This window comes from Capricornis sumatraensis, chromosome 4 (genome assembly GCF_032405125.1).
Source record: "Capricornis sumatraensis isolate serow.1 chromosome 4, serow.2, whole genome shotgun sequence".
NCBI classification, from domain to species: Eukaryota; Metazoa; Chordata; class Mammalia; order Artiodactyla; family Bovidae; genus Capricornis; species Capricornis sumatraensis.
In genome coordinates, this window is record NC_091072.1 from 112,520,051 (window position 1) to 112,546,005 (window position 25,955).

A 25,955-nucleotide genomic window follows, 5' to 3' on the forward strand; every position below is an offset into this window, starting at 1 on the left:
TGGGCTTTATCCCAGGGATGCAAGGATTCTTCAGTATCCGCAAATCAATCAATGTAATTCACTGCATTAACAAATTGAAAAATAAAAGCCATATGATTATCTCAATAGATGCAGAGAAAGACTTTGACAAAATTCAAAATCCATTTATGATAAAAACTCTCCAGAAAGCAGGAAAAGAAGGAACATACCTGAACATAATAAAAGCTTTATATGACAAACCCACAGCAAACATTATCCTCAATGGTGAAAAATTGAAAGCATTTCCCCTAAAGTCAGGAACAAGACAAGGGTGCCCACTTTCACCACTACTGTTCAACATAGTTTTGGAAGTTTTGGCCACAGCAATCAGAGCAGAAAAAGAAATAAAAGGAATCCAAATTGGAAAAGAAGAAGTAAAACTCTCACTGTTTGCAGATGACATGATCCTCTACATAGAAAACCCTCAAGACTCCACCAGAAAATTACTAATCAATGAATACAGTAAAGTTGTAGGATATAAAATCAACACACAGAAATCCCTTGCATTCCTATACACTAATAATGAGAAAATAGAAAGAGAAATTAAGGAAACAATGCCATTCACCATTGCAATGAAAAGAATAAAATACTTAGGAATATATCTACCTAAAGAAACTAAAGATCTATATATAGAAAACTATAAAACACTGGTGAAAGAAATCAAAGAGGACACTAATAGATGGAGAAATATACCATTTTCGTAGATCAGAAGAATCAATATAGTGAAAATGAGTATACTACCCAAAGCAATCTATAGATTCAATGCAATCCCTATCATGCTACCAATGGTATTTTTCACAGAGCTAGAACAAATAATTTCACAATTTGTACGGAAATACAAAAAAACTCGAATAGCCAAAGCAAAATTGAGAAAGAAGAATGGAACTGGAGGAATCAACCTGCCTGACTTCAGGCTCTACTACAAAGCCACAGTCATCAAGACAGTATGGTACTGGCACAAAGACAGAAATATAGATCAGTGGAACAAAATAGAAAGCCCAGAGATAAATCCACACATGTATGGATGCCTTATCTTCAACAAAGGAGGCAAGAATATACAATGGAGAAAAGACAATCTCTTTAACAAGTGGTACCGCAAAAACTGGTCAACCACTTGTAAAAGAATGAAACTAGGACACGTTCTAACACCATACACAAAAATAAACTAAAAATGGATTAAAGATCTAAAAGTAAGACCAGAAACTGTAAAACTCCTAGAGGAGAACATGGGGAAAACACTCTCCGACATAAATCACAGCAGGATCTTCTATGACCCATCTCCCGGAGCAATGGAAATAAAAGCAAAAATAAACAAATGGACCTCATTAAAATTAAAAGCTTCTGCACAACAAAGGAAACTATAAACAAGGTGAAAAGACAGCCTTCAGAATGGGAGAAAATAATAGCAAATGAAGCAACTGACAAAGAATTAATCTCAAAAATATGCAAGAAACTCCTGCAGCTCAATTCCAGAAAAATAAATGACCCAATCAAAAAATGGGCCAAAGAACCAAACAGACATTTCTCCACAGAAGACATACAGATGGCTAACAAACACATGAAAAGATGCTCAACATCACTCATTATCAGAGAAATGCAAATCAAAACCACAATGAGGTACCATTTCACACCAGTCAGAATGGCTGCGATCCAAAAGTCTACAAGCAATAAATTGCTGGAGAGGGTGTGGAGAAAAGGGAACCCTCTTACACTGTTGGTGGGAATGCAAACTACTACAGCCACTATGGAGAACAGTGTGGAGATTCCTTAAAAAACTGGAAATAGAACTCCTTATGACTCAGCAATCCCACTACTGGGCATACACACCGAGGAAACCAGAATTGAAAGAGACACGTGTACCCCAATGTTCATTGCAACACTGTTTATAATAGCCAGGACATGGAAGCAACCTAGATGTCCATCAGCAGATGAATGGATAAGAAAGCAGTGGTACATATACACAGTGGAGTATTACTCAGCCATTAAAAAGAATACATTTGAATCAGTTCTAATGAGGTGGATGAAACTGGAGCCAATTATACAGAGTGAAGTAAACCAGAAAGAAAAACACCAATACAGTATACTAACGTATATATATGGAATTTAGAAAGATGGTAATGATAACCCTGTATACGAGACAGCAAAGGAGACAGAGATGTATAGAACAGTTATTTGGACTCTGTCGGAGAGGGAGAGGGTGGGATTATTTGGGAGAATGGCATTGAAATATATATCATATATGAAACGAATCACCAGTCCAGATTCTATGCATGATACAGGATGCTTTGGGCTGGTGCACTGGGATGACCCAGAGGGATGGTACGGGGAGGGAGGTTGGAAGGGGATTCAGGATGGGGAACATGTGTATACCTGTGGCCGATTCATGTTGATATATGGCAAAACCAATACAATATTGTAAAGTAAGTAGCCTCCAATTAAAATAAATAAATTTATATAAAAAAGTAAAAAGTACAAAAACAGCAAAAATAAATAAAGACACTTTATTAATTATTTTTGATACTTACAAATTATTTAACCAACAGTGCCACCTACTGACAAACTAAGAGTAAATAATTTTCTTATAAAATGAATATTATGGGTGTGTGCTCAGTTGGTAAATCAAGTCCAATTATTTGCAACCCATGGGCTGTAGCCTGCCAGGCTCCTTTGTCCTTTGGATTTCTCAGGTAAGAATACTGCAGTGGTTTGCCATTTCCTTCTTCAGGGGAACTTCCCAACCCAGGGACCAAACCGGTGTCTCTTGCATCATTAGCAGGTAGGTTCTTTATCGCTGAGACACCAGGGAGGTCCTCAAAAATGAATATTATAGAGAAATTGAAATATATATATATTATTTATTCTTTCAACAAATATATGTATGTATGTATGTATGTATGTATATATATAAAATCTGTGTACCAAGCACTGTGCTTGTCATTAAACTGTATCAAAGATACATGGCATGGATGTTTAGAATCTAGTGGGAGGGATAGAGATTAAGTAAGTAACCCTCCAGATATATGATTAAAAATTTTGGTAAGAATTACAAAGGAAAGAAACATAGTGAATTTCATACAATAGGAGTACATATCTGGGCTTGTGTCATCAAGGATGTCCTCACTAAGAAAGAGATATTTAATCAGAGATGTGAAAGATAACTGGAATGGAGCCAGTTGATGGAGGAGTAGAACTTTCCAGGCAAGAAGAGGACACAGTGTGTGTGCAAGCCTTCATGTGGAAAAATAGCTTGGTTTTTTGGAGGAACTGAACCACAAATGTGGCTGGATCGTAAGGAGTGGAAAGAAAAGAGGCTGAAGATGATGCTAGTGAGGCAGACAGGATTTTGCTCTGGATGCTGTGTTTTATTGTAAGCACAACTGGAAGCCACTGACAGTTTTTTTTTTAAACAAAGGAATAGAATACTGATTATATTTTAAAAATCAAACTCTGACTACTAAGTCAAGAATTAGAGTGGGGGAAAGAATGGAAACAGGAAAGTAAGCAATTGTATTATTAAAAACAAAAATAGAAACACCTTCAGGGCTTCTGGCTATGACTGCCTAGCTTCTGTCAGAACAACTCTCCTGCTGACAACAACTAGAAGAGCTGGTAAAATACACTTTAAAATCTTTTTGGGAGGAGAATGTTTAATTGTAGTAAAAAACACATAATATGAAGTTTAACTTCTTATACGTACATTTTAGCAGTGTTAACTATATTCACATAGTTGTGTAATTTAGACATGACTAAATGTAATTTAGTAATGTAATATAATTACATTACCAGTCAATCCTGAAGGAAATCAACCCTGGATATTTACTGGGAGGACTGTTGCTGAAGCTGAAGCTCCAATACACTGGCCACCTGATTCGAAGAGCTGACTCATTGGAAAAGACCCTGATGCTGGGAAAGATTGAGATCAGAAAGAGAGGGTTGGATGGCATCACCGACTCAATGGACATGAGTTTGAGCAGACTCTGGGAGATGGTGAAGGACAGGGAAGCCTGGCGTGCTTCAGTCATGGGGTTGCAAAGAGTCGGCTATGACTGAGTGAGTGAACAACAACAACAACAAAAGAAAGAAGTTGTGGTATAGATACACAATGGAATATCACTCAACCATGAAAAGGAACATGTTTGAGTCAGTTCTAATTAGGTGGATGAAACTCGAGTCTATTATACAGAGTGAAGTAAGTCAGGAAGACAAAAATAAATATCATATGTTAATGCACATATATGGAATCTAGAAAGATGGCACCAGTGAACCTATTTGCAAAGCAGCAATGGAGATGCAGACATAGAGAACAGACTTGTGACCACAGTGGGGGAAACAGAGGGAGGGACAAACTAAAAGAGTAACATTGAAACATATGCATTACCTTATGTAAAATAGATAGTGGGAATTTGCTGTATGACAGGGAGCTCAAACCCCACACTCTGTGTCAACCTAGATGGGTGGGATGGGGTGGGAAGTGGGAGGGAGGCTCCAGAGGGAGGGGACGTATATATATGTACCTATGGTTGATTCCTGTGGATGTATGGCAGAAACTAACACAATATTATAAAGCAATCATCCTCCAACTAAAAATACATTTTGATATATACCCAGAAATGGATTATATTCTAATTTTAGTTTTTTAAGAAACCTGCATAGTGTTTTGCATAGAGGCTCAATCATCTCTCCAGCTGTGCACAAGGTTTCCAATTTCTCCACTGTCTCATCAACACTTGTTATTTTTTGTGTGTTTATTTACATTTTTTAGTAGTTGCCATCCTAATTAGTGTGAGGTGATATCTAATTGTGGTTTTGATTTACACTGTCCATTGATTAGGCTTCTGTGGTGGCTCATACAGTAAAGAATCCACCTACAATGCAGGAGACCGGGGCTAGATCCCTGAGTTTGGAAGATCACCTGGAGAAGGGAATGGCTACCCAATTCAGTTTTGTGGCCTAGAGAATTCCATGGACTGAATAGACCATGGGGTCTCAAAGAATCAGACACAACTGAGCGAATTTCACAGACAGACTCATTGATTAGTGATGTTTAGCATATTTTCAAATGCTTGTTGATCATTTGTATATCTTTTGGTGAAATGTCTATGCAGGTTTTTTGCTCCTTTTTAATTGGGTTACTTTTTTAATGCTTGAATTGTAGCAGCTCTTTGAATATATTGGATATTCACCCCTTATCAGATACATGATTTGCATTTTCTTTCATCCCATAGGTTGAGTTTTCACTCTTGATTGTTTCCTTTAATGTGCAGAGGTTTTGAAGTTTGGTATAGTCTCATTTATCCATTTTTGCTTTTGTTGCTAAAAATCTTTCTGAAGGCATTGGTGTCCTAAGACAGTAAGGATCCGAGGAAACAAGATTGATCAGAGGAGGTCCAGAGAGGTGAACCTCAAAGCATTTACTGATTTGTATGTGGTAGCTGAGGTTCTAAGAGGCTGAGAGGCAGAAAGCAGAAGCTCTGAGGTTGAAAAGCTGAGCAGAGGTTTGACAGGACTTGTCAAGTACACCTGCAGAGCTGTATCTGAGGATTAAGATGATGCAGAAATAGACCAGCCTCACAAAGACAGAAACCCATTTTGGAATTGCACTAGTCCTAGACGGAGTTAAAGTAATCTGCCCCTACTCTCATAACCTCCCAGAAGAGGTATTAATAGTAATCCTCTCTGGAGGAAGATAACATCATTCAGGCCTTCAACTTATCTCTATAATTTTTCACACTTAGAGACCAGGAAGCACTAAAAAATGATCAGGCTTATTAGGAAATAAGACCAATGGTAGAAAACCAAGAGGGAAAAGAAACCACCCACACACCAAACAACAGAATAGAGACATATAGATAAATCCAAATATTGGAATTATCAGAAAAGATGTCCTATATATACCGAGCTGAATAATAGATGCCCAAATATGTCTATGTCTTAATCCCCAAACCTGCGATTATTCTGTCTTATCTGTTTCAAGGGATTCTGTGGATGTGATTAAGTTAAGGCTCTTGAGAAAGGGAGATTAACCAGGATTATCTGCCTGAAAGTGAAGTCGCTCAGTTGTTTCTGACTCTTTGCTACCCCATGGGCTGTAGCCCACCAGGGTCCTCTGTCCATGGGATTTTCCAGACAAGAACACTGGAGTGGGTTGCCATTTCCTTCTCCAGGGGATCCTTCCAACCCAGAGATCAAACTCAGGTCTCCCGCATTGCAGGCAGACACTTTAACCTCTGAGCCACCAGGGAAGCCCTTATCTGCATGGGCCTGGTGTAATTATAAGGTCCTTAGAAGAGGACCTTCTTCCCTGGTGGAAGACCTCTTCCTTGGTGGCTCAGATGGTAAAGCGTCTGCCTATAATGCAGGCAGACCCGGGTTCAATCCGTGGGCTGGAAGGATCCCCTGGAGAAGGAAATGGCAACCCACTCCAGTACTCTTGCCTGGAAAATCCCATTGATGGAGGAGCCGAGTAGGCTACAGTCCATGGGGTCACAAAGAGTCAGACATGACTGAGCAGCTTCACTTAGAAGGAGAAGTCAGGAGAATCAATGTCTGTGGTCGATGTGATGGCAGAAGCTAGAGATTGGCATAATGCATGGAAGCCAAAAAAGGCAGGAAAGTGGATTCTCCCTCAGTGTTTCTAGGAGGACTCAGCCCTGCCAAAATCTTGATTTTAGCCCGGTGAGGTTCGTCTTGGACTTCTGATATCCCTAACTGTAAGATAATAATCTTGTTCTGTTCTAAGCCAATGAGTTTGTGGCAATCTATCATAGCAATAGGAAACCAACAGATAGCCTAATAGGGGACACAATTATATCAACATACAATTTACAAGAGGTAAATACTATGGAAGCACAGGGCTGGACTGCTCAGTCCAGTATGGGATTCACAGAATGAGGAATACTCACACATATGATAATAACCCACATGATCCCATAATCATTGGTCACCCGTGAGTACAGGAATACAATGATGCTGAATGGCAGATTTTTTGAATAACTAGGAGGCTGAAACAAAAACTTCAATTTATCTCTAATTAACAAGTTGGATTTAATGAACATAGTACTTTGCATTCAGTACTTAACTTATTTTTTTCCCAGGCTCATATGCATTTTCTCATTTCATCACTTATTAGGCTACAAATTAGGATACAAATGAAGTCTCAGAATATTTGAAAGAATTTATATTCTGCAGACCATCATCTCTGACCACATGCAGTTGAATTAGATTTCAATTTTGAATGATAAATCAAAAAATCCCCCTGCATTTGGAAACTTAAAAACACATTCAAGGGAATTCCCTGGTGGTCCAGTGGTTAAAACTTCATGCTTCCAATGCAGCGGGATTGAGTTTGATCCCTGTTCTGGGAACTAAGATATAAGATCCCACTTGTCAAGCAGTACAAAAAAAAAAACAAAAAAAAACCACAAGGTAGTTACATCCTCATCTCCCATAGCGAGGGAAGACAATATATAATTCCCAAAGTCAAAAATTAAAGAAGTAATACTGCAATTATGCTATTTAGAGAAATGGAAGTAAATACTAAAATAATCAGCTAAAAAGATAAAATGATTGCTTTTGGGGAGAGGAAAATGGGAGAGCAGTCAGTGAAACTTTGCTATTTTTCACAACAAACTTTGTATAACTGCATTGTTCTAGACTAGGAGTTGGCAAATCTCTGTAAAGGATTAGGCAGTAAACATTCTAAGCTTTGCAGGCCATATGGTAGACTTGTTGCAACTACTTAACTATGGCTTAACAAAAGCAGCTAGAGACATTCCTAAACAAATGGATATAGCTGTATTCCAATAAAGCTTCATTATAGACACATAAATTTGAATTTCATGTCATTTCAGGTGTCATAAAATATTTTTTCTTTTGAGTTTTTCAACCATTTAAAAATCGTAGTTTTGGAGCTGTATAAAAATAGACTGGATTTGGACTGAGCTATTGTTTGCTGATAACTGCTCTAAATGATATGTCTTTATATAACTATTAAAATAAACAAATAAAACCCAACACACCTCTTGCAAAGAAAGCTAAGACTAGCAGGAGACTTTATTTTTATCTTGATGAAGTGTACATTTTAAAACACTATAGCAAACAGCTTTCTTTTCATAGTGGGAGCAAGACAGAGATGTCTGTTATCACCACTTCTATTCAGCAGTATACAAGGCTCTAGAGAATGCAGTAAGACAATGAGAAAAAAATATAAGGATTAAAAAGGAAAACCAAAAATATCCTTATGCACAGACAAAATAACTGTTTAGGAAAGATGCAAAAGAATCTGCCATTTGTTACAGTTAAATGGAGAATTTGACTGAATATAAGTTCCATAAATAAAAATCTATTACTTTGATACACCCACAAGAAACTGTTAGAAAACATTAAAAATAATACAGTTTATAATCGCAACCACTGAAAGCAAATTTCCTTGAAGAATAAGTCTATGTGACATGGACTTCTCTGGTTCAGTGGATAAGAGTCCGCCTGCCAACAGAGGGTCCATGGGGTCGATACCTGGCCTGGGAAGATTCCACACCCTGCAGAGCAACTCAGCCTGTGTGCCACAACTGCTGAGACCATGTGCTGCAACTACTGAAGCCCTCAGGCCCTGGAGCCTGTGTTCGTTAACAAGAGAAGCCACGGCAATGAGAGGCCCGAGCATCCTGATGAAGAGTAGCCCCCATTCACTGCAACTAGAGAAAGCCTGTGTGCAGCAACAAAGACACAGCACAGCCAAAAATAAATTCATTAATAAAAGAATAAGTCTGTGTGCCTCAACTAAGACCCGGAACAGTCAAATAAATAAAAATATTTTAAAAAAAGAATAAGTCCGACAAAAGATATGCAAGAAGTTTATGAAAAGAAACCTCTGAAGTTCAAAAGAAAAGAAAATTATACACTTGCTGAAAGACTTTAAGGAAAACCCAAATAAACGACAGTGTTAGGAAGATTCAATACCAATAGAAGAGAGATCTATTCCCACCAAACTGATTTAGTGCCATCTCAATTAGGATTCCAACAAGGTTTCCCATGGAACTCCATAAACTGAATAAAAAGTATTTGGAAAATCAAAGGGTCAAAAATAAAAATACCCTGAGGAGAAAACAGGTATGGGGCTTGTCTAACTAGACAGCAACACTTAAAAATTTATTGTCATTAAGACTGGAGTTTTTGGCGTTGGGATGCATGTCTGACTCTTTGTGACCCCATGGACCATAGCCCTTCAGGCTTCTCTGTCCATGGAATTCTCCAGGCAAGAATACTGGAGTGGGGTGCCATCTCCTTCTGCAGGGGGATCATCCTATTCCAACCCAGGGATGGAACCTGGGTCTCTTGCATTGCAGGCAGATTGTCTACCATCTGAGCCATAAGGGAAATATACGAATTAACATTGTTGTTCAGTCACTGAGTCATGTCCAGCTCTTTACTACCCAATGGACTGCAGCACTCCAGGCTTCCCAGTCCTCCACTGTCTCCCGGAGTTTGCTCAAATTCATGTCCATTGAGTTGATGATGCCACCAACCATCTTGTCCTCTGCCACCCTCTTCACCTTATACCTTCAATCTTTCCCAGCATCAGGGTCTTTTCCAGCGAGTTGGCTCTTCCAATTAGGTGGCCAAAGTATTGGAGCTTCAGCTTCGGCATCAGTTCTTCTAATTAATATTCCTGATTGATTTTCTTTAGAATTGACAGGTTCGATTTCCTTGCAATCCAAGTGATTCTCAAGAATCTTCTCCAGCTCCACAATTTGAAGGCATCAATTCTTCAGCACTCAGCCTTTTTTATGGTCCAATTCTCACATCCATACATGACTAGTGGAAAATCATAGCTTTTACTATGTGGACCTTTGTTGGCAAAATGATGTCTCTGCTTTTTAATACACTTTCTGGGTTTGTCATAGCTTCCCTTGCAAGAAGCAAGAGTATTAACATATTAGGAATCTTTTTGACAGATACACATAGGACTCTGACAAATTACTAACAGAAATGTCTTTAGTGAGTTATTACCATAGATTTTCTATTGTAAGAAACATATTTTAAACATATATTAAGAAACTAGTTCATCAAGACCTTAGCACTACTATCTATCTATACTATGTTTCGGTATGAAATAAACTTGTAGTTAAGTTTAAGTTGTGGGTAGAACAGTTAAGTGAAAGGATTGCTAGGGGCCCGTGGGCAGGCACATTCTAAGGGCAATTGTTTTAAAGTTCTTCGAAGCTGTCAAAATAGCATGATACTGTCCATATAAAATATTTCCCCTTCTAGTTCCAAGCTTATCTTTCAGAAAGTACTGTTAAGAGTGATGAAAGTAGAAAGAAAGGTATTTAATTTTCAAAATGATTATTTGCCTTCGATAGCCTATGCCTAAGAAATACAGAAAATCTGTTGTAATAAATAACTTTCAGAGAGCACTTTTCAGTTAATAATGTGCTTTAGATTTAGCCTCTGACTTGTAGTTCTCTAGTAAAATTTGAAATTCTAGATATGGAACTTGATTTAAAGATATGCAAGCTCAAGACAGGCAATCCCTGTGATTTCTTTTAAAATTAGATTATAATGATTCAAAACAGCAAGCATTTTTATAGCATGTAGTTGTCATTGCTCTATACTTACATGTATGAACTAAATTAGTCCTCATAACAATCCTATGAGGATTTTCCTATTATTTGTCCCACTTTACAAATGAGGAAATCGAGGCAGAGGTTAAATTACTTGGCCCCAAACCCCATGGCTAGTAGGTGGCAGAGCTATGATTCAGACCTACACAGTTTGACTGTAGAAACTGTGCTTTTAGTTATTAAATGAAACTGCCTCTCACACTGATTTAATAGATTAGTGAATATGCAGATTCAAATTGCTCTGACCTTTAATTCCAATGTATCATAATGAGTTACTAGGGGATTAATTACAGTGATTAGCACAAACATGAAGAATATAGCACAGTCAAATTCATGATCACACAGAAGTAAAAGGAAAAAGTTTGCTAACCATTCAGCACTGATGTTTCCTGTTATTTTCAAAATTTTTCTTTTTTTCCTTTCTCAAATGCCCACTAAGACTGCAAGTACCACAGGGGTGGGATCCACCTTTCTTGTCTGTTTTTTTCCATAACAATCTCTACATCTAGCAAGGTGCCTGGTACCTAGTGGGTCCTCAAATATTTGACCAACTGCAGATTCAGGGGCCTCAAGGAATGTTCCTCAAGAGGCTGTTTACTTGTTTTGTTATTTTTGGTCCTGTTTAAGACTACAGAAGACCTTCACAAATTCTCATTGCTAAAGATTAAAAAACATGTAAGTAGACACAATAAAACTTGAAAATTCACTTTCTAAGCACCAATACATACTCTTTTCCAGCTGGCCACTGTCCTGTTTAGTGATTTCTCTTTCTTTTACTTACATGCACATATGCCAGTACAGGTTTATAAGAAAACACAAAGGTAACCACAAATACACATTTTCCTGCAACTACCTCCTGTAAGTTTCTCATGTCTCTATAAATCTACCACATTTCTTTGAACAGTTATCCAGTATTTCACAGTACAGACATATTAACCTTTATGTAATTACTCCCCATGGATGGACATGCACAGGGTTTCTTACTAGTATCTACTGAAAACCATGCAGCAATGAACACTGCTGTGCAAATACATGTAGACATGTAGCATTACTGAGTAACATGGATCCCTGCTCACTGAAAAGCCTGTTAACAGGTAGGCACAGGTAGGTCCTTGGACAGCAAGGAGGTCAAACCAGTCAATCTTAAGGGAAGTCAACCCTGAATACTGGCTGGAAGGACTGATGCTGAAGCTGAAACTCTAGTATTTTGGTCATCTGATGCCAACAGCTGACTCACTGGATAAGTCCCTGAAGCTGGGAAGGACCGAGGGCAGAAAAAGAGGGCTCAGAGAATGAGATGGCTGGATGGCCTCACTGATGCAATGGACATGAACATGGGCAAACTTCAGCAGATGGTGTGGGCCAGAGAGGCCTGGCAGGCTGTAGTCCATGGGGTCTCAAAGAGTTGGACATGACCGCGCATCTGAACAACAACAACAACAACAACAACAAGTAGCCACTTCAACTGCACTTCTTCCCTCTGGCTTTTTAAGAAGAGGTATGAATAGAGCCAGGGCTTCCCAGGCGGCTTCAGTTCAGTTCAGTTTAGTCGCTCAGTCGTGTCTGACTCTTTGCGACCCCATGAATTGCAGCACACCAGGCCTCCCTGTCCATCACCATCTCCCGGAGTTCACTCAGACTCACGTCCATCAAGTCAATGATGCCATCCAGCCATCTCATCCTCGGTCGTCCCCTTCTCTTCCTGCCCCCAATCTCTCCCAGCATCAGGGTCTTTTCCAATGAGTCAACTCTTCGCATCAGGTGGCCAAAGTACTGGAGCTTCAGCTTTAGCATCATTCCTTCCAAAGAAATCCCAGGGTTGAGCTCCTTCAGAATGGACTGGTTGGATCTCCTTGCACTCCAAGGGACCTTCAAGAGTCTTCTCCAACACCACAGTTCAAACGCATCAATTCTTTGGCGCTCAGTTTTCTTCACAGTCCAACTCTCACATCCATACATGACCACTGGAAAAACCATAGCCTTGACTAGACGGACCTTAGTCGGCAAAGCAATGTCTCTGCTTTTGAATATGCTATCTAGGCTGGTCATAACTTTTCTTCCAAGGAGTAAGCGCCTTTTAATTTCATGGCTGCAATCACCATCTGCAGTGATTTTGGAGCCCCCCAAAAATAAAGTCTGACACTGTTTCCACTGTTTCCCCATCTATTTCCCATGAAGTGATGGGACCAGATGCCATGATCTTTGTTTTCCGAATGTTGAGCTTTAAGCCAACTTTTTCACTCTCCTCTTTCACTTTCATCAAGAGGCTTTTTAGTTCCTCTTCACTTTCTGCCATAAGGGTGGTGTCACCTGCATATCTGAGGTTATTGATATTTCTCCCAGCAATCTTGATTCCAGCTTGTGTTTCTTCCAGTCCAGCGTTTCTCATGATGCGCTCTGCATACAAGTTAAATAAGCAGGGTGACAATATACAGCCTTGACGTACTCCTTTTCCTATTTGGAACCAGTCTGTTGTTCCATGTCCAGTTCTAACTGTTGCTTCCTGACCTGCATACAGATTTCTCAAGAGGCAGGTTAGGTGGTCTGGGATTCCCATCTCTTTCAGAATTTTCCACAGTTTACTGTGATCCACACAGTCAAAGACTTTGGCATAGTCAATAAAGCAGAAATAGATGTTTTTCTGGAACTCTCTTGCTTTTTCCATGATCCAGCGGATGTTGGCAATTTGATCTCTGGTTCCTCTGCCTTTTCTAAAACCACCTGCCAATGCAGGAGATGCCAGTTCAGTCCCTGGGTCAGGAAGATCACCTGGTGGGCTATGGTCCATAGGGTTGAAGAGAGTCGGACATGACTGAGCACGAAGCACGGAAGATGAGAGCTGTTGATTACAAGATAAACGGAGTAGTAAAATTCCTCGTCTAAATGTGTTCATAAAGTAACTCCTCTTGCACATTGTCTCCCCCCGCACCCCCCCCCCCCCCCAAGAGCAACCCGCATTGGGAGTGCAGGACAAGAGCGGCAAGAGCTCGTACGTTGGCGACCGGGAAGTCGTTGGCTAAACGAGCTTCTGGTAAGAAGTGCCTGGACAGCTATGTCCTAGTGGACCATGCCTTCCTATTAAGCCCTCACCCCATCAATTTTGCCCTCTTTAGGTTAGAATGAGGGAGCAGTTCTTCTAGTATTAAAAAGTTCCTGGAGACTGCAGGGCTAAATTGAAGGTATAGAGATGTGGCGTGAGAAGTGAACTGGATGGTTGCGACGCCCAAGGAGGAACCAGGGGACACCTAAAGGGCCACCGCCACGGCTGTGGCTGCCTCACCGGCCCCCGCGGAGGACTCGGTTTCCCAGCGGCCCCCGCGGCCCGCAGGGGCGTCTAGCCCCGCTGGCCCTCGCGAGCGGGGGGCGGGGCCGAAGCCGGAAGTCACGTGCTGCTACAGCCGCCGGGGTGAGGCCGCGGTCTTAGCGAAGGCTGGTGTGGGCTGTGACTGTGGTAGGCGCCGGGGTGATGGCGGTGGAGACTTTGTCCCCGGACTGGGAGTTCGACCGCGTAGACGACGGCTCACAGAGTAAGGGAGTGGCAGGGCGAGGGCTGCGGGTGGACGCTCATCGGCCCGCCGACGTCCGGGCAGCGCTCCTGCGGGGAGGGCTTTGCGTTGCGGTAGGCGCGCAGCTTTCTGCGCCTTGGGGTGTGAGAGGGACGCGTTCGCGAACCTAACTTTCGGGGTCGGGAGCCCCAGTGATGGTGGGTCAGGCAGGCCCGGCCAGAGCTTGGCGTATGGGGCTGTGACTGTCCTGCGGAGCGCGCCGTGGCCCGGGGGGCGCGGCGTGTCCACTTGCTGCAGCCGGGGACCCGGGCGGGGCACCCCCGGGGAGGTCCGCATCCTGGGGAGCGGAGGCGGCCTTGTCCTCGGTCTCCTGGGACTCTCGCCAGAGCCTCCGAGCGTGCAGTTTTAGGTGAGGTTGAGGTCCAGGTTCCTGTTTCGGTTTCCTGTTTTTCTTCGTTTTCCTCCCAAACCAACTTTGGGAAGTTTTGAGTGCTTTTGCCTTCATAGTCTTAGAACTGTAGAAGGTAGCGAAAAAGAACTCACGCGTGAAAAACAAACACGTGAACGTCAGTTTATTACCTTCCATGTCTTTTATTTAGGTTTAGTGGTATTTTTCAAAAAGTGACGCCCCGTGGTTTCCAGCGCATCTAGACAGGTTTCGGAAATTAACAGCATATCTTCCTGGAGATTTTACTTCATAAAATTGGATTGTCTCATTTTAATTTAGAAGTCTAACCCCCCAAAACCTAACAAATTCAGTTCCACGTAGCAAAATTTAGATAGAGGTCAAGCTGTTTCATTGAAACTACTTAAGATGAATACAAATTGGCAGTCTGTTTCTTATCTTTGGTAATATGAATCTGTATAGGTGATTTAAATAAGAGATAATAGGCCTTAACTGCTTTGTGAATTTGATTTTTTATGTAGTTTTCTCAAAAGGTGTAGTTTTTAAAAATTACATGTAAATTTTGCTTAATTTTTACAAAGACAGACACATTAGATGTATCTAGGTTTTATTAGCCTGTCAAAAGGGTGAGTTTAATTCAGGATGGTTAGCAGTTTCTCACAAAACTTTCCATGAGTTACTAGCTGTTACACAGCATGAAAAAACAATCCTGGTGGTAGTGACAGGATCTTTCAACTTGTTTGTGGAGAGGATTCTGTCTTTGTTAAAGTGAACTGCACCTTGTCATGTATGAAGTTTTATGGATAGCGGTTCCTTATTCTGTATCTGTGAAATATTGGATTGAAGATATGTTTGGGTTTGAAAATGGTTCAGGTAGATTGAATCAATTCAATCTGATTCACTCAAAGATATTTTCCACACAAAGATAAAAAAAGGAATTCAGTCTCTTGGAAGTGATAAGCATGTTAATAGGTTTTTGGAATTTAGCTCTTGAAGAATCACTATAGAGTTCTTATTTCAGATCTTATTTTAACTTTTACCAGCTTAAAAACTTACTGGCAAGGAACTTTAAGTGTTATTACAGGTTTTCTCTTGCCTGCTACTTTAATTTCCAAACAGACTAAATGAATAATTCATTGGCATGTTTTTCTAGCGTTGTCATTAAGAAGTCATTTGCTGGTTAAATGCAGCTTTGGTCATTTCCCTTGTAACTGAAAATTAGAGAGGTACTGGGGATTTTGAGAATCTTACACAGTTTTTAAAATTTAAGCTATAAGAGAGGGAAGAGCTCTCTTCTCTGGGCCTGGTTTTCATTAATTTTTGGAATATGACTCATATTGTTTTCCGGAATTGCCTAGATTAACGCTATAATAAAGCAGGAACCTTAATTAAATGGATCCACCTGATTCCAGGTATTAACTAAATGAATCCACCTGATTCTGAACGTTAGTTGCAAAATAGGGGAGAATGTGAAGCTAGGTCTTCACTGAGTTGGAACATACTTACAGTTGCTTTGCATTGCTAATTTGAGGAGAGAAAAGTTTTACTTTTTTAAGAAGTCAGCAATTGAATAAAGTAATTCACATCAGTAAGAGAATCTGAGTTGGAGTTGAATTCGCTCCCTTTGGAATAAGTAATGATATAATGTATGGTGCTGAGTCACTTCAGTCCTGTCCCACTCTTTGCGACCCTATGGACTGTAGCCCACCAGGCTCCTCTGTCCTTGGGATTCTCCAGGCAAGAATACTGGAGTGATTTGCCATGCCCTCCTCCAGGGGATTTTTTGAACCCAACATCTCTTTCATCTCCTGCATTGACAAGCAGGTTCTTTATCACTAATTTCGATGAGTAGGGAAACTTTTTTGTCCAGTTTATTCCAATGACTTCTGGAGTCCTCTATTGTGTAAAGTCTGTAAATATCAATACAATATTCTGTACTCTGTGTCCTTTACTGGCTTTTCCGATTCTTTTATGATAATTAAAACAGTATATCTTGGGACATTATAAATATAAAATTAGCAATATAAATTTGGGGCATTACAGAAATAATATTATGATGAAGCAGATCTAAAATCATTTCAAAAACAATAGGTGTATTTTTAGGCTTAGTTTACTGTGTTTACTTAGTTTACTTTTAACTGTGAGCATTACAGTTAAAAATTTTGCTTCTGTGACAGCTCAGATTTTTTCACCTAAATCAGGTTTTTTGCACAAAGTAGTTATTTATGATTAAAATAGAGAATTAGGATGCTGAGTTGTCTAAGGCATTTTCAGATTGTTTAGATTATGTGGTAAATAGTATAGTGACTTTTTCATAGTATTTTATAGTTTTAAGATGATTTCTTAAAGTACCATCTACTGTATGTACCATTATTGTACTTGGAAAAGACAGAAAGTTCAATTACTGTTTAACTTTAGAACTTTATTTTCAAGAAGTCCAGACAGTCTAGGGTGATACATTAACAATGCTTAGTATCTACTTTTCTGTGACTTTTGAGATTATTTGAAGTAAATGTCTTGTAATTCATTACTTTTCACAAACTTTTCAAATTTATATTTAGAAATTCATGCTGAAGTCCAGCTTAAGAATTATGGGAAATTTCTTGAGGAGTATACCTCTCAATTGAGAAGAATTGAGGATGCACTGGATGACTCAATTGGAGATGTTTGGGATTTTAATCTTGATCCTATAGCATTAAAGGTTGGAATTTGTTTTATTTTTAATTTATGTATACATTTTCAGAACATATATGCCTTGAAAACAGTGTTCAAAAATGGGATATATATTTTTATTTGGCATCTAGAGAGCTAAAAGAAACTTGGAGAAACATGGTTAATTTCCTTTACTCTAAGCCATGCATGTGTTTTTTTTTTTTTTTTAAAGAATGATGCAAACTCCAGTCTTTGAGCTGACGTTTGTTTTTCATTATCAAGAAAATGAAGAGGGTTGGAATAGCATATTCGGGCTTTGTTTTCTTATTAAGACTATTTTACATACAGAAAAGTGTGTAGATTTAAAATATATTGTATAGTGAATTTTACCAAACATCTATCCCTTGTAACTCATATCCCAGTCAAGATAAAGAATATTTCCATGATTTTTCAAAAGCTCCTTTATGCTATTTAGGGGCTCTTAATATGGGAGTTTTTTTTATATATATATAAAATAAGCTGCTCTTTTCCATTTTGAGGTGGTTCTGTTTTGTTTCATCTTTGAAACTATAGCCTCTTACTAAAATAAGAACATTTTTTGAGCATTTATTATGTGCTAGACAGCTGTCCTAAGGCAGCAATGTTGACTTTTTTTAATAGCAACTTTCCTGAGATGTAATTCGTGTATCATACAATTTCTTAGGTTTATAGTGTATCCATAGACTTGTGCCACAGTCAATTGTAGAACATTTTCACCACTCCAGAAAGAAATCCTCTACCTGGTAGCAGTCCCCGCCAGCTGTGGGACGGGTGCTGAGTACAGGGTCTAACACAACTTTCAGTAAAATAGAGCTAGTCTCAATTTGTGTATTGAGAATTTTAATAATTTTTTTCAAATTAAAAAGGAATTTATTTTCCTTTGTTTCTATAGCTTTTGCCTTATGAACAGTCTTCCCTTTTGGAACTCATCAAGACCGAAAACAAGGTACAGATTCCTAAACCTAAAAATCTATTTTTTAAAATGCTTTGTCTTCTGTAATTTACTTCTTTCCTTTTGTATTTTTCTTTGTGAAACTAGGTCCTAAACAAAGTCATCACTGTTTATGCTGCACTTTGTTGTGAAATCAAGAAATTAAAATATGAGGTAATTATTTGTACTCTTTAAGACATTAAAAACATGATTTACAAGCAAATATGAAAAAGAAAGCAAATATGTGCTTATATGTGTAAGTGTGCACAAATATTTCATGAAGATTGGGTGAGCTATATATTTATTTTAACAATAATAAATGAGACCATTCACTAAGTACTATTTACCAAACACCATGCTAACCCTATTAACAGTAATAACCACTCCGGGAGGTACATGAGGAATAGATGAGAACATTGAAGCTTAAAAAGGGTGTCACTCATCTACCATTTTATTGGTAGTAATGGTTTGAGTCTGGGCCTGCATTCCTTCTGTATTACTTGTCATATATACCAGATCTTCTGGATATAACTGATTTTTTTAAAAAAAGTTTCGAATTTTTAATGTTTTGCGTTTCCTCACCCATGAGCCATTGAAACTGGTAGATGGTAAACTTCATCTTTTCTTCTTTAGATTTTTTAAAAAGTTTATTTTTCTTTTTTACGTTTTTGGTACTACATGGTTGCTTTCTTTCATGAACTTGTGAGAGGACGTTGGACAATTAGAGTGGTCAGATAAAACAAAGTAAAGGCTAAAGAAATCAAGAAGTAACTTTGAGTATCAGTAGTGTCTTTGGTATTCTAAAGATAGATTAAATTTACCTATATTATAAGCAGTTTTTGACGTTAAGTAAATTTGTGTGTATGATGTAGTCATCTGTGTATTATTAAATAAGGATAATGAAGACAGCCTAGGAATTTAAAAACAAAATAGCAACCTTTAAAATTATTTTAATTTTTTTAAACAGGCTGAAACTAAATTTTATAATGGTCTCTTGTTTTACGGAGAAGGAGGTAAGTTTTAAAATTTCACATTGTAATGTTGTGGTGCCTTTTTTGAGATTGAAATAAACAAAGTTAACTGACAATTCTAGGACTTTTATGATCATGTGAAGTGTTAGTTTGAGCAGTAAACAGTCACATTTTTTTGTTGGTTTGTGTTTTTGTTTAGTAAATAGGTGAAAATCTCAGTGAACAAGCGGCAGCAAATTCTGTGTAAAACTGATTTGTGAATATTTTTATAAATTACAAAGCACAATAGCTAGATGAGGATTTTCCTTGAATTCATTAAATAGTGGGACAGATGGTTGCTTTTAATTGTGTGATTAACGATTGTTTCATTTTTCTCTTTAGTGTAAAATTCTATTTTTCATACTAGCCAGATTAGAAGATGTCCTAATGAATAAAAATCATTTTCCTTTTTTGATATTGATTCACTTTAAGATAAAAACTTGAAATATTCTTCATGTTGCCTTTTAAAGCTACAGATTCCAGCATGGTGGAAGGTGATTGTCAAATTCAAATGGGGAGATTCATTTCATTCTTACAGGTAGGTGGTTTTTACTTTTTATTGAGGTTTTTTTTTTTCCCCAAAAAAAATTTTGAGTAAATCACATAATCAGAAAAGAGTTCTGAAATGTCAGATGCTAAGAAATTGTACTCTGAGGTTAAGGCACTTTGTTGCCATTGGATTATATTTAAAGAGATTGTAATTCCTGAAAGATTTTCATAGCATTTTTAGTGACATAAGCTATCAAAATAAGTTTCTTTGTATAATTTAATTTATGGACAGTTTATCACCATGCCTCTTAAAACAATTTAAAGTTTGTACCTAGCAGGAAAAGATAATTTATGTTAGAAAAAGTGGCGAATGGAGATCATTGAGCTGTTATATGGACAAGGATAAAGTTTTAAAGGCAGCAGCGTATGCTGCTTTTAACCAGATGTTTCAATTTAGATATACTTTTCATTACTGTAAAGTTTTATTTTACAGTGTCGAGTTATTCTAGGTCTCTTGATTTATCAAAATAATGAAATAAGTTCTGTTTCTCCCCTCCCTGTTGTAAAAGCAGTGCTTATATGACGAAAGCAAAAACTAGAAATCAGGAAACAATAGCCATAATCCCACTTACCTTCTGACTGTTGGATATAAGATTTGATATATTTCATTGAATCAGGCGTGCTAATATGTTCAAATCTTTTACATGTTTACTACTTTGTTTTTTGTCTTCTCACCTAATTGAGAGCATTTTGTTGCAGTTGTCCTCTGTGATGGTACACGTCAGTTAGGGTTCAGTCCAAAAGCAAGTATCACACAGGATATTTCAAAAGCGGAGATTTAAAAGAGCAACCATTTGGTCCAGCAATACCATTCTTGGATATATATTCTGAAAAGATGAAAACTCCTAATTTGAAAAGTTAACGTGCACCCCAGTAATACAACACTGTTTACAGTAGCCGAGACATGGAAGCAACCTCAGTGCCTGTCAACAGATGAATGGATAAAGAAGATGCGGTATATACATACACAATGGAATATTACTCAGCCACAGAAAAGAATAAAGTAATGTCATTTGTAGCAACATGGCTGGACCTAGAGGTTATCATACTATAAGTGAAGGTAGAGAAAGACAAATATATCGCTTATGTGTGGGATCTAAAAAATAATACAAATAACTTGTTTACAAAACTGAAACACACTCACAGACATAGATAACAAGCTTACGGTCACCATAGGGGAAGGGTGGGAAGAAAGATAAATTAGAAGTATGGGATTAACAGGTACACACTACTATACGCAAAACAGGTAAATAGCAGTGATTTACTGCATAGCACAGGGAACCGTACTCAGTTTTTTAAATTAACCTATAATGGAAACGAACCTGAAAAAAATACATTGTTGAATCACTTTGCTGTACCCCTGAAACTAATAAAATATTGTAAATCAACTGTACTTCATTCCAATTTTAGTATATGTGCTGCCGAAGCGAGCACTCAACTGTACTTCAATTAAAGGAAAAAAGAATATATATTAAATCTAGAGAATTGGTTACATAAGAATTGGAGGGCTGAAAGGAAAAACAGTGAGGTAAGCCAGAGGACACAAGTATCACCTCTACATCTAGGGTAAAAAAGGAAAAAGGTTCAGGTTGTTAGAATCTGAGAGCTAGGAGGAGGAGCCCCAGGGAATTAGTATTAATATCATAGCTCTGAGGAATCAGTGCTGCCTGGCTGCTGCTGGTAGAGTTTAAAATTGAATATTGCTTCTGGGGTCGCTAAGAATTGGACACGACTGAGCGACTTCACTTTCACTTTTCACTTTCATGCCTTGGAGAAGGAAATGGCAACCCACTCCAGTGTTCTTGCCTGGAGAATCCCAGGGACGGGGGAGCCTGGTGGGCTGTTGTCTATGGGGTCACACACAGTCGGACAGGACTGAAGTGACTTAGCAGCAGCAGCAGTGCTGAAAGAAGCTGGAGCCTGGGGCAAGTTGTAATTGCTGGGTTGAACTGCCACTGCCTGGATTATGTTGATAAAAACAGCAAGAAATAGAAAGGATGTCCTTTTCCTGCCTTTAGGTCTCCTTTTAGTGCCACCTGTTGACAAAGCCTAACAGGAAGCCTGCTGAGCTGGGGTCTGAGAAATGTTGATGTGCACGGTTGAAGTGAAGGTGTCAGTTTCTCCTTCTGGTTTTGTCAAATTTTGCATTTCTTATTTTGAGGACATTTTATTTGGTGCTTATGAGTTTAGAATTGTTAATAATTCCCAGTAAATCTAATTGTTTATTGTGTGATGACCTTCTTAAACTGTGATAATTACGTATATGATATATAATTACATACGTATTAGCTATACTAATGCTAATAAAATCTATTTGATATTACTGTCACTGCTCCAGCTCTACTTTAGTTAGCATTTTCTTTCTTTAAAATTCTTTTTTATTCTTTCAGCCTTTAAAACAGTGTCATTATGTTTCAGTTGTGTTTCTCTAAAACTGGGTCTATTTGGATTTTGCTTTTTTATATAATCTGAAAATTTTTGTGTTTTAATTGGTTCTTTTTCTAAATTTTATAGTCCATTATGTATCAGGACTCGTTTCTGCCTTTTGCTTTGTGCTTTCTATTTGTCTTGCATTTTCTAGTCTTTGCTTTGCTTTTATTAGATTTATAGAAGTTTAATAAGAGATAACTGGAGCTGTTTAAGTAAAATTGAAATGCATTATTTTCACTTTTAAAACATTTAAATTGTGGATCTCACAGCTGCATATAATTTCATTTTATACATTCAACAAATGTTTTGGGAGCCTAGCATATGTTAGAAACCGTTATTGGTGCTTGGGATACAGCAGTGCACAAAACCAACAAATTTCTGCCCACAGAGAGCTTATTGTTTAGAACAGCCATAAATTTAATTAGATTCTAAATAAGATAGCTGTGAGTTCAGTTCAGTCGCTCAGTCATGTCCGACTCTTTGCGACCCCATGAACCACAGTACGCCAGGCCTCTCTGTCCATCACCACCTTCCTAAGTCTACCCAAACCCATGTCCATGGAGTCAGTGATGCCATGCAACCATCTCATCCTCTCTTGTCCCCTTCTTCTGCCCTCGATCAGGGTCTTTTCCAGTGTCAGCTCTTCACATCAGGTGGCCAAAGTATTGGAGTTTCAGCTTCAACATCAGACCTTCCAATGAACAGCCAGGACTGATCTCCTTTAGGATGGACTGGTTGGATCTCCTTGCAGTCCAAGGGACTCCCAAGAGTCTTCTCCAACACCACAGTCCAAAAGCATCAATTCTTGGCGCTCAGCTTTCTTTATAGTCCAACTCTTACATCCATACATGACCACTGGAAAAACCATAGCCTTGACTAGACAGACCTTTGTTGACAAAGTAATGTCTCTGCTTTTTAATGTGCTGTCTAGGTTGGACATAACTTTCTTTCCAAGGAGTAAGCGTCTTTTGATTTCCTGGCTGCAGTCACCATCTGCAGTGATTTTGGAGCCCACAAAAATAAAGTCAGCTACTGTTTCCCCATCTGTTTGCCAGGAAGTGATGAAACTATATGCCATGATCTTTGTTTTCTGAATGATGAGCTTTAAGCCAACTTTTTCACTCTCCTCTTTCACCTTCATCAAGAGTCTCTTTAGGTCTTCTTCACTTTCTGCCATAAGGGTGGTGTCATCTGCATATCTGAGGTTATTGATATTTCTCCCTGCAGTCTTGATTCCAGCTTGTGCCCAGCATTTCTCATGATGTACTCTGCATATAAGTTAAATAAGCAGGGTGACAATATACAGCCTTGACGTACTCCTTTTCCTATTTGGAACCAGTCTGTTCTATGTCCAGTACTAACTGTTGCTTCCTGACCTGCATACAGATTTCTCAAGAGGCAGGTCAGGTGGTCTGGTATTCCCATCTCTTTAAGAATGACACACACATTCCTGGGAAAACCTATATTTCACTTAATGTGTGCCAAGCCTGTAAATAGGTAGAGTTAAAGGTTATAAACATTTGAAGTTATTTCAGAGTGATTTCTGAAGACCCTTTCCCTTCCTTGTCACACTTTCTAAACTGGTAGCTTTTGAGCTTCATTCATTCAGATGTTCATTTAATAGGCAGAAATTGAGAAGCAGTTGAAGATTAACCACCATATTGGACAGTGGCTATTTAAAGAGGGAGTAAGACAGCCTCTGTCACTTAGGAATTATATGAGCAGTGAAAGCAAGACTTAAATACAAGGATGAATGAAATGCTATGGAGGCAAAGAGGTAGAAATGACCGTGGGAGGTGAGTGAAGAACTGATTGCTTGAAGGATGCTTGAAGTTGTCTTATTGCAGGTTAACTGGAGATTTTTACTGGAAAACAGTTTTGTTTATGTTTAGCATTGTTAACATAAAACTTAGAAATGATGACATTTACTCAACTTGTAACATATACTCAACTTGTCATTTCAGGAACTGTCTTGTTTTGTTACGAGGTGCTATGAAGTGGTGATGAATGTGGTCCATCAGCTGGCTGCCCTCTATATCAGTAACAAGTAATGGATTTTAAAAGTCATTTTGCATTTTTAATAGAGATGCGGGGAATGTTTTTTCTTAAGCTAGCTAAATATCTAAAAGTTTTTCGTGTGTTTACTCACTCATTCCTTCAGTCACTTATTCAGCTTTCTTTGAACACGCATGATGTTTTAAACACTCCTTGATGTGTATAATGCAGAGGTTAGTAAGACAGTTTATACCGTGGTGCAGGAAGCCATTATCTGTCTGAATGAGAATGTTGACAGAACAATCTTTAATTGTAGAGAAAAGGGCTAATATAGAATGTACTGAGTTCTCTTTACTTATTGCTTTCCTTTACATTGAAGTATTCTTTGCTCATTAGAATCATGTGACACTTAAACTATTGAATCTTAGGGAGAGGGGACTAGATAATCCATAATTCTAATGATCTTCCAAGTTTGGATATCATTGCCCTAAATCAAGAAAAATGATCAAATTGTCATAGTTAGTATTCCTAACCACCACAGAGTAATACCTTGCATTTGATTAAAACTTTATACTTAATTTTCCCCACTCACTTATAATCTTAAAATACCTTTGTTTAGGTATATGATTAGGAGTTGTCAGTTGTGAGAAGAGAGATAACTGAGGCCCAAAGATTTGTGAAAATTCCATAGCAGTTTCAGTCTGATTCTTTTGGTCACTGGTCCATTCATTGTTCTTCCTATTCCATGCTGCATCTTAACTCTATATAAAGTAGAAGAGTGTGTTTCTCATTCTCATGTGTTTCTGCTCTGTCAGATATTTATTTTATGTTCTGTGTTTTCACTAAAGTTCTCCTCATGGCAGAAGGGAATGAGAGCATAGCTACCCCAGCCCCCCGTAGAACCTGGTGTGTGATTCAGAGAGACCCCTCTCTACCACACCCCCGTCCTAGAAAGATGAAATTTATTTGAATTTTGTGTTTAATTTTTAAAGTATTCTATCTTGCAGAATATTTATACATGCTTTAATGTATAAGTATTAATTTATTTACTGTTGAGTAGGTTGACTTTCTGGGAGGTAAAATTGACTTATCCTGGGGCTTTGATTTTGGTGTAATCCCATCTGTATGCATTGTTTTCTCAGTAGGAATGAAAACTCTAGAAATAAACCCAACTGGAGAGAGGACTACTTTCCAAATGCCAGTTTGGGTAGGATAGCAAAGATTCTAGTTGAAAATGGGAAAATTCTAATAGTTTAGCAATAAATGAGAATCAGTTTTGTTATTTCTCTGCTTCATCCCAAGCTAGATGGGCCACGTATTGACGTATGCCTGCCCACTGAGTTGGGTATAGGCAAGGAGAGTACGTTAGTTCTCTTTTTGGGTGTGGACTGTAATAGTAAACTTGTGTTGTGTAAATTTTAGTGACTAAAGCCTAAATAAAAGTAAATACATTTTTAAATTCCAAGAGGCTTTTTCCTTAAAATAAACATGAACTGTGACCAAAAAATGAGGTTTTCTTTTAAACTTGGATGTTATTTTATTACAGGATTGCACCCAAAATTATAGAAACAACTGGAGTTCATTTTCAGGTAAAAGTAATTTAACTTGTAAAATAATATTTTTTAGTGTATTTTACTTTGACATTTATATGATTGGGGAGTACTACACTTATTGCAAAGCTATTAAAGAATTTCTTTCTTTTGCATTTCTCTCATTTGTGAACTTGATGAGGCGTTATTGACCCACCGTGAGTGTAACTCTTCCTAGTATTGGCCCAATACAGACTCTCGAAATCAG

General features: G+C 38.3%; 1 protein-coding gene across 2 annotated transcripts in view; it reads left to right on the plus strand.

Moving 5' to 3' along the window:
* Positions 1–14,106: 14,106 nt before the first annotated feature.
* WASHC4 (WASH complex subunit 4) overlaps positions 14,107–25,955 on the plus strand; it is a 57,993-nt gene continuing 46,144 nt past the window's right edge. For both annotated transcript variants that reach the window (XM_068970118.1, XM_068970119.1), the window contains exons 1-8: positions 14,107–14,167; positions 17,114–17,253; positions 18,136–18,189; positions 18,283–18,348; positions 19,142–19,187; positions 19,655–19,722; positions 24,128–24,210; positions 25,705–25,747. In XM_068970118.1, the coding sequence (XP_068826219.1) occupies positions 14,107–14,167; positions 17,114–17,253; positions 18,136–18,189; positions 18,283–18,348; positions 19,142–19,187; positions 19,655–19,722; positions 24,128–24,210; positions 25,705–25,747 (561 nt within the window). The remainder of the gene's footprint in view (positions 14,168–17,113; positions 17,254–18,135; positions 18,190–18,282; positions 18,349–19,141; positions 19,188–19,654; positions 19,723–24,127; positions 24,211–25,704; positions 25,748–25,955) is intronic.